The sequence below is a fragment of the Euprymna scolopes genome, chromosome 34 (genome assembly GCF_053919585.1).
Source record: "Euprymna scolopes isolate OS-2025 chromosome 34, ASM5391958v1, whole genome shotgun sequence".
NCBI classification, from domain to species: domain Eukaryota; kingdom Metazoa; phylum Mollusca; class Cephalopoda; order Sepiida; family Sepiolidae; genus Euprymna; species Euprymna scolopes.
Window position 1 is genome coordinate 82335061 of NC_136515.1, and position 9745 is coordinate 82344805.

The window sequence follows — 9745 nt, forward strand, 5'->3', positions numbered from 1 at the left end:
TATATATATATATATATATATATATATATATATATATACAAGAAGTGTATGAAGAGTTTTAAGCATCAGAAAAACTTAAAAGAATGAGTTTTGATAATTTATTTTTCAACATAGTCCCCCTCATTGCTAGAACACTTGCTCCAACGGTGCTGAATCCCTTTTATCCCAGTGTAGAAGAATGCCTTTGTTTGGGACTCAAGAAACTCCTCAACTGCAGCTATAACGTCATCATCACTTGCAAAATGGCGACCAGCCAAGGTTTTTTTCATTTGAGGGAACAGATGAAAGTCAGAGGGGGCCAAGTCTGGCGAATAAGGTGGATGAGGAACAAGTTTGAATCCATAATCATGAATCGTTGCTATTGGACACAGTGCACCTGGTGCGTTTCTGTTCAGCTGTCAAAAGACGGGTTACCCACCTTGCAGAAACCTTAGAGAATCCCAGTTCTTTTGTCAAAATTTTGTCTGCTCGCTCAATGGATATCCCTAGTCTCGCTGCTATCTTACGGCATGATATTCTACGATCTTCCATGTCCATCTGCAAAGCAAGGTCAAGGTTATTCTTAGTTGTTGCAGTTGGGGGTCTTCCTGACCTTGGATCATCTTCAACGCTGTCTCTTCCACGCTTGAATTCTCTGATCCAACGTGTCACTGTCGCATATGATGGGACACTCTCTGCTAATGTTCTCACCATGTCTTCATGAATTTCTGAGGCAGTCATGCCTTTCAAATGCACGTACTTGATGACTGCACGATTTTCTGTTTTCTCCACTAAATTTTTGACTCACGCTTATTCAAAAATCTGAAAGAAATAATAAGAAACATGATAGCATTTCAGAAAATTGACAAGAATACATACAAAGGTTTGTACATACAAAAAATAATTGGGTTGACCATGCATCAACGCTTCTTCTACTTAAAACTTTCATACACCTCTCGTATATATATTCAAGACATAAGTCACAGATTAGAAATTGAGTGAATTTTCCTATTAGATATTGCGGTAAAGTAAGGTCGATCCAAGGCAAAGAGGTAAAGCTCAATATATAAAAATAGAGCAACGTATAAGGTTAATAATTAAAACTAAATTATGTAGATTAAAATGCATATACCAATATATTTAAATTAAGAATTTATTGTTTTAAACAAGGAACATATGGAGAAGAATTATATTTATTTCCTTAATCCATGGATTTTCAATAATGAGTTCAACAACATTCTGATATTGGACTGCCCAGATTGTATGATATCATTTTTCCATGACTTTTAAGCACCATTTAAATAATTTTGAAATAACATTTTCAATATATGTACTGAAAAGCAAAATATTTGTTTATTCATAGCTGAGGATTTTGCTAATTGCGTTTCATTTCCTTTGATGATATGAGCCATTATTGAAAAAATATGGATTAAGGAAATAAATATAATTCTTCTCCATATATTTCTTGTTTCAAACAATAAATTGAATATATTTTTTTATATATTTTAATCTACATAATTTATGTTATATTACTACACTTTTATATATATATATATATATATATATATATATATATATATATAGTAAGATATAAGAATATATATGGTAATTAAGCAACACAGAATATTCCGCGTTTCATCAACTTCCTTTCATCCATTCAGCCTGAAGAATCCTGGCGTGGATGAAACGCGGAATATTCTTTTTAGCTTGATTTCCATATATATTTTTATAACTTACCACCTAGCTCTACCAATTTATTGAGCACTGTTGGAGTTAATACTTACAATTTACGCATAAAATTATACTTTTGTATATGTGTTTATGTCATTAAATGAAGTCGTCATATATATATATATGTATATATATACATGTATATGCATATATGCATATGTATACACACACAGATATATATATATATATATATATATATATATATATATATATATATATATATACTAGCCGGCGGTACCCGGCGTTGCGCAGGTTTTTAGAGGCGTGTGTGGTTGGAGGGTCGTAAAATGAAAGCAAAGCGAATTAATAACCCTGTTTAAATATTATAAAAACAAACAATATTAAAACTATTTTTAAAAAAACGTGAATAAAAAACAAAACCAATTATAAAAATGAACGTGATGCAATACGAACGGTCCGGCGGTGCCCGGTTATTTGAAAAATCCCCCGAAAATTCGGGGGCGGGGGGCTCGAACTCTAATCATTGAGGCGGAAGCGCAAAAAAAAAAACAAAAACAAAAAAAAAACGTGGTGAATTAACCCAAAATGAATAAGGTCAAATATCAATTCCGCAGTGAAGTTTGTTTTGGTTTAGTATCCAGTAGTCACGCATCACCCTTAAATTGTAAATGATTGTTTTTGTTTTAATTTTAATGTAAGTGAAATCACAATATGGTTGCATTGTAATAATAAATATTAAAGAATGAATGCTTTGTGTAAAAGTAAATGTTGAGTTGAAAGCACTAATAAATGAAGGTCATAGTTAGATTTCACGGTTAGAGTAGTTAAAACCGGAAGTAAGAAGCAGTCAGTCCCGCAGTTTGCTTCTTACACCAACTAAAAAAAGCAAAAAGAAAATAATAATAATAATAATAATAATAATAATAATAATAATAATAATAATAATAATAATAATAATCGCGTTTTCTTTATATTTATTTTATTTTTATTTTATTATGGGGAAAACAGAAAGCATAAATCAGGGGAAAAAGATTTTAAGAAACACAAAAAATGGCATAAATAACCCTGTACGATTCCAAACCAATGTTTCCTCGTACTGTTCCTTGTGGACGCATCTGCTGCGGTGTAAATAGGGAGCGGAGAAAGGAGGAATCTAATAGAGAGAAAAGATGTTGCAACTTCCATTGAATGTAACCGATTTTGGCAGTGGACTCTCACCGGAAAAAAAATATAGGAATGCACCATTGTCGAGGAATTGTAGAGGTAATAGGCCTATAGCACACCTCAGATAATGTGCTACAGTTTGTATGCATTTCATTTGCATGTAATGTCATGATTTTTAATTCTATTAAGGTCAAAGTCGGAGGGGAGAAATGAGTTCATTTTATTTATATAGAGAAGAGAATATATATATATATGTATATATATATATATATATATATATATATATATATATATAATTCTCGTGTATGACAAAGAAAATTTGTAAACAGAAAAGAAGTGAAGAAAAATACGAGGCAAACAAAATATTTTCTTTCTTCTGAATAAAAACACTTTAAAAAGAAATCTCTATGCAACATGATTTCAATAAGTGCCTTTCAGTATGTACGCGACCATCAATAGATTTTTCTTCCCGAAACGCATTGAATGAAGAAAGTATGACCGATCTCGTGCTGCTTTGCGAGGTCACCGTAACGGAACGACGAGCGTATATTGTCCAGGTGAAATGTGGGACTCTTCCCTACGTGGGAAGTTGTACTTTGTTCATGTTCTGATTCGTCAACAGGTATATACAACAAGTAATGTTGGTGGTATTGTCGGCTCTGAATCAAGGCGATTTTTCCCTCAGGACTAGTACCAAAAGAGCTGATGCTATTTTTAAAATGACTTTTTCTTGTTGACAGTGTTATTTTACTGGTACTGTGCAGTTTTAATTAGTCCACCCACCAAAGCTTTGCTTTCTTTCTTTGAGAGAGGGTTACTTTATTCCTATTTACCTGAAGCGCCACAACTGGGAAATGCTGATTGAGCTACCCAGCACGGTTTGCTGCCTAGAGCGCTTCCTTTTCTGTTGTATTGATTCTTCAATCACAATCTCTTGTATCGCATCTTTCTACATCAGGAAGGAGATAAATACCTAGTGATTGAATATTGACAGTAAACTAAACAAAATAGTATTTTGAAACACTATATTACTGAAATAGTCATCTTTCGCGTATTTTAAGAAAATTTGAGCAATGCCCGGCCTTGAAGAAGAGAGTTTTTCTCGAAATATTAAGTTATAATCAAATAACACAGAGAAGATGTAGGATTTCTAATGAAAATAATCATAATATAAACAGTAACTAAAAAAAAAACGAAGAGAAAAGGCAATAGATCTCAGCATAGTAATTGACGCATAGAATCTATTTATATAATGACGTTTCTGTATTGTTTTCTTTTGTTTTACAATATATTTATATAGTACGTTTATATAGTTTGATATGTTTATGAATAATTTTGTTTATCAATAAATTGATTGATGTATGTTCGTTATTGATGTTCGATTTTCATTTTGTCTTCTTGCTCCACTATTACCCATTTCTACACCTGTTTATCTGAATCTGAAATCTTATAAATTGGTCAGTCATCTCAAAAGATGTATAGTAATAGCATACATAATTTTTAAGAGTCTACGACAATTGGAAATGCCTGTACAAAAAAAACAAACAAAAAACAAAAAAACATGGAGACGTATTTAAGGTACGACAATTGGAAATGCCTGTACAAAAAAACAAAAAAAAAGCAACAAAAAACATGGAGACGTATTTAAGGTACGACAATTGGAAATGCCTTTACAAAAAAAAGCATGGAGACGTATTTAAGGTACGCCAATTGGAAATGCCTGTACAAAAAAAAAACAAAAAAAACATGGAGACGTATTTAAGGTACGACAATTGAAAATGCCTGTACAAAAAAAAAAACAAAAAAAAAAAACATGAAAACGTATTTAAGGTACGACAATTGAAAATGCCTGTACAAAAAAAAAAACAACAAAAAACCCCCAAAAAACATGGAGACGTATTTAAGGTATGACAATTGAAAATGCCTGTACAAAAAAAAAAACAAAAAAAACATGGTGACGTATTTAAGGTACGACAGTTGAATAAGCCTGTTCAAAAAAACCCCAAAAATATGGAGACGTATTTAATGTGCGACAATTGTAAATGCCTGTACAAAAAAAAAAAAAAAAAAAACATGGACACGTATTTAAGGTACGAAAATTGGAAATGCCTGTACAAAAAAAAAAAGAAAATATGGAGGCGTATTTAAGGTACGACAATTGTAAATGCCTGTACAAACAAAAACAAAACAAAAAAAGGAAACATGGAGACGTATTTAAGGTACGACAATTGTAAATGCCTGTACAAAAAACAAACAAAAAAAAAAAACATGGAGACGTATTTAAGGTACGACAATTTTAAATGCCTGTACAAAAAAAAACAAAAAAAACATGGAGACGTATTAAAGGTACTTCATACATGTGCGCGATTCTATTTATAACAATTTGTGATAAAATCGAAGCAATTAAACGCAAGAACAACTTTATAAAATAGACTGAAATTTGTTGAATTCTTTAGTGATATTTTTCTAATTTTCTGCTGCTAGATGATTGGATTATTTCTTCAGCTTTAAAAGCTTATCGAAATTAATGCAGCCATCCGTTTTTGCTTGTTTTTACTTAAAAAATAGAATTATGTTGTATTGTCGGGTTTATATAACTGCGTCTATGTATGTCGAGTATATATATAACGTATACGTGTTTTTGTAATCGATGCTGGTACATCGTCTAGTAGTTAGAATTATAAAGACAGTTACTTTTCTTTCTATATGGGGTATTTGTACTTGTTGATCTGTTACGTGTATATTCAATAGTCTTCCTATGTGTATGTGGGTGCTTTTACACATTCATGCGAATAACAAACGGGACAATAAGCTATATAGATTTAGTGCTAGGCAATCGCTCTTACATTGAGGAATCTGATTAAAAATTCGAATCATAGCAGGTGAAATTGTGGTTTTTTTTAAGTAACATAAAATACACAGTCATTTAGTCACCAGCCAAGAAGCCTAATGACTATTTGCAGAATTAATACAATATTTGGACGATAAAGCCTTATTTCTGATAATGTGATTGCCCTTTACATGATAAAAACAAAGCTTTGGTAATCTTGAGAGAGCAGCTTTTATCGAGTTGAATACTCAGAATTGTCTTTTTATATACAACATTAACGTCTCCAAAACGTATTCAGGCCGGTAAGATTAGTGATTATGTTATTGTTGTGGCCCTAGAAAAGGTTCATAAAAAGGACGCAAACAAAATCCCTATGCAGGAAGAATATATTGTACAAAAACGTGAACAAATAAAGATGGTCAGTATTTCCGGCTGTTAAGTTAGACAGTCTGTAGTCTCATTAAGTCATGATAATTTAATCTTGAGGTTTTTGGAATGGTTAAAACAGTTCCTTATAAGTGAATGGGTAAGTCGCCATAACTATTATAACGGGCAAAAACAACCGCAAATACATTAAAATTCTCGGGTGAAATATTCAGCTTTTATGCAGTGATCCTTAGTGCATGCATGGCAGTGACGTATGTTTTCGCTCTCAGGATTTAGATGCACACAAATAACAGATGTTCTGTTTTCATATGCAACTACTTAACTGGTGTTACGCATTAGCATTGCGCACCGCTTTTTACATTAGTCGAAATACTGTACTCTTAATGAGGATATACCTTTTCAATACAGATATATTTTACGTTAAATACTAATCATAATTTACTATTTTCATTTAATCAGATTTAAAAAAATAAAAATAAATAGGAGTCTTTCCAAGTTTATATTTTGTCGGAAGCAGTTGCCGTATTTGCATTAAGGTTCTTATTAAGTTTCGCGATATCACGAACAGTTATTCAAATGACGCTGCGTATTTGTTTGGTAATTGAGGAATTCTGGAGACAATCAGCATTAGCCGCTCTATTACAGACTAAATGTATCACCTTGTTTATTAATTGTTAGCAGGGCTACGCGTGCTGGGAGCGAGCCTCAAAAAAGCGAACCCCATAAGTGAATACACTATCCATTAAGCGAATATCGCAGCGAAGTTATGATGTTGCAAATTCATGTTTTTAAAATGAAATTAGGAACAGACAGCATTCACGCATGCGTAGATTGTAATTGTTAAGAAAACTATTCGAATCTTTCTAATTCTTAGAATAATGCACCCGAATCCCTGTTTATTCAGTCGACATTATATTCGTTTTGTATCTCATTACTTTGACGTAGACATGCAAACACACACATACTAACATACGATTAAGATTTATATAATGGACATTTGGATACGTTCGAATCTGTTTGGGACCTTGCATGTTATTCTATATATCTTAGGAAAGCTTAAAAACTCTAGATTAAACTGAGATTTACAAGGTAGTGACAACTTATCAAGGTCCGAAGGCCACTCGAGGATACGGGTTGATAAATGTTAGGTGGAAGTGTAGTAATCGTTTATGTTGTAGATTAGGTCGAACTACTTTTTACATTGGGCTTGAAGGCCGCCATATTGTAATTCATCGGGAAGCAAGCCATTGAAACATTGTTTCGCAGGCGGACAGTTCTAGGATAGAACGTTTTGATTTAGGCACATTTGGAGAGTTGAGGAAGTTGTAAATAGTGGTTTTTAGCTAGTCGAGTGTGAAAGTTTGGCAAGGGAGATCAGAAATTGCTATACAAAGAACTTTCGAGCAGAGATAGGCTCGCAACGTCTCTTCTGTCGAAAGAGGTTGCGGGAAAGAAAAGAGCATCCCTACTAGTTTTGGAAGTCGGTTTAAAACCCCATTAAAGCAAGATAGAGCGCGTAGGGCAACTCCTGTCCAGATGTAGTACACAGTACTCAATTCTAGGACGTACTTAACTCTTATGCAGATATACTGGAGCGGTACAATGATCCAGCCATTTCCCCAGCAATCTTGGCAACATATTTGATGCATGTGTTCCATTTCAGATCAGAAGTGAAGGTCAGTCAGAGCGGCTTGTCACCGCATGGTTCTGTTGGGTAATTAATTAGTTATTATCGATCTGTCTATCCATCTATTCAATGATATTCTTAAGATAGTTTATATTGGGAGTTATTTATTGTTTATAGAATCAATTTTAGCAATAGATTTTCGCTGAGATGTTTGTAGTGCTTCCTCAAGACGAGACCCATTCATTTAAATTGGAATCAGAGGGGGGCAGAGTGATTATGATGAAAAGAGAGATACTTTGTTTTAGATGTTTTACAATTTACCACCACTATTTCACTATTGCATTACGTCTTAAGAAGAGACGGAATCAGAAAGCTCTTTATCATTGTTAACCTTTGAACGGTTGCTATAGATTCTGCAAAAAAGAGAAAAAAAAAGAAAAACAAAAAGCAAACAAAAAACTTAAGAATAATTAAAGAAAGGAAGTACGGCTATTTAGTGTTTTACAGTTGTTACGGATAGTAAGAAAGAAAGTTTTGATTTCAGAGCACCTGTTGCATTGTATATAATGAAAATATTGGTTTCATTGTGCAATGGCTGCAGCGGATATGGAAGTTATCTGTATCCGGTTGTTTAGTTTTTGTTGAAATGTTGTGACGGGTATATGAATCGCAATCGGGTATCGGAAAAATCGGAATATTTGAGGGTATCGGAATCGGAAAAATTCGTACCGATTTTCCGATACCAAAAAAATTATTTTTAATTATCTTTTTTATTTGCTTTTGTGTAAAGCTAAATCTTCCGTTGCTGGTAATAATGATGACATAATAAATATGTATTGATTTTAAAACCACCAATGAAGCTAAAATCGATGGATCGTCCCCTCCAAATTATATTTTTATTTTTAGGAAAATATTCGCACATTCGACATGTCTTTTTACGGTAATCGGAGAAAAAATACAACTATATATTTAAATATTTATAGATTTATAAAGAATCGGAATCAGTAATTTTATCGGAATCGGGAATTTACTACGGAATCGGTAATTGTATCGGAATCTGGAAAAAATATTGGAATCGTCCCATCGTTAAGATAAATCTATTTATACCAATGGTAAACCTAGTTTAAATGTGCTAAATGCATATTATATTCGTAAAAAAATTTTTTACTGGGAAGTCACCACTTATCAAGGCCCGGAGGCCATTCGGGGATAAGTATTATTGCGTGTACAATAATCAATAGGATAATATTGTAGTAATCGCTAGTAATGGAGATCTGATAAAGTATCTTACTTAAGGGGGTGGTTCATCAGGAAATTGTTTATGTTGGACTTGAAGACATCCAAGTTGTAGTCAGGTGGGAAACAGGCAAACGGAATAGAGCTCCACAGGCGTGCATTTCTAAGAAAGAAGCTTTGTTCATGGAATCTACGTTTTGATTTTGGCACAGATAAAGAGTGGGGGAAATTACTTACAGTAGTTTCAACGAGACGGGTGTTCATCGTGGAAGATTGGCAAGGGGTGACCAGAGATTGGAGCTCAGACGAGCACTTGCCATGGAAAAAACGATAAAACAAAGACAGGCTAGGTAGTCTATTTAGTATTCTGTCAAGGCAGGATAGGCTGTGGGATTTTACATATTAAGGATGTATAGTTGTGTCTATCAATCGTCGAATATAAAGCAATGTAATGATAGAGGACAGCAAATTTCCGTTGTTCACATGCGTATTATTAAGGATTGCAGTTTTTGTATTTTTCATGCAGCGATGTTAGGCACACGCATTGCAGTGGCGTATGGTTTCTTTTCATCTTTGAGCTGCACATGAATAACAGATGTTCTTTTTCGTGTGCAACTACTTAATTAGTGTCACGTTATCCTTCATCGCTGCTTTTTACATCAGTTTTTTATAATGTACGCTTGATAAGAATATTCCTTTTCAAATAGCAAATAGTTGTCAGGACAAGTGCTATCAAGAATGACTGTTTTACTTCCGTGAACATAATTGTCATTCTTACATTTTTGAAATATACAGATAAGCAAATTGGCATAGTTAGATTTTACCGTAAA

At 33.2% G+C, this 9745-nt stretch overlaps 1 protein-coding gene across 1 annotated transcript; it reads right to left on the reverse strand.

Moving 5' to 3' along the window:
- Positions 1-345: 345 nt before the first annotated feature.
- Positions 346-720, reverse strand: LOC145259261 (protein GVQW3-like). Its single transcript, XM_080117097.1, has one exon. The coding sequence runs from the start codon at positions 718-720 to the stop codon at positions 346-348; it is 375 nt and encodes a 124-aa protein (XP_079973223.1).
- Positions 721-9745: the final 9025 nt, after the last annotated feature.

What these genes read in the sequence shown, in the direction of transcription:
- LOC145259261 (XM_080117097.1), bottom strand. Translation starts at nt 720, where the DNA reads ATGACTGCCTCAGAAATTCATGAAGACATGGTGAGAACATTAGCAGAG.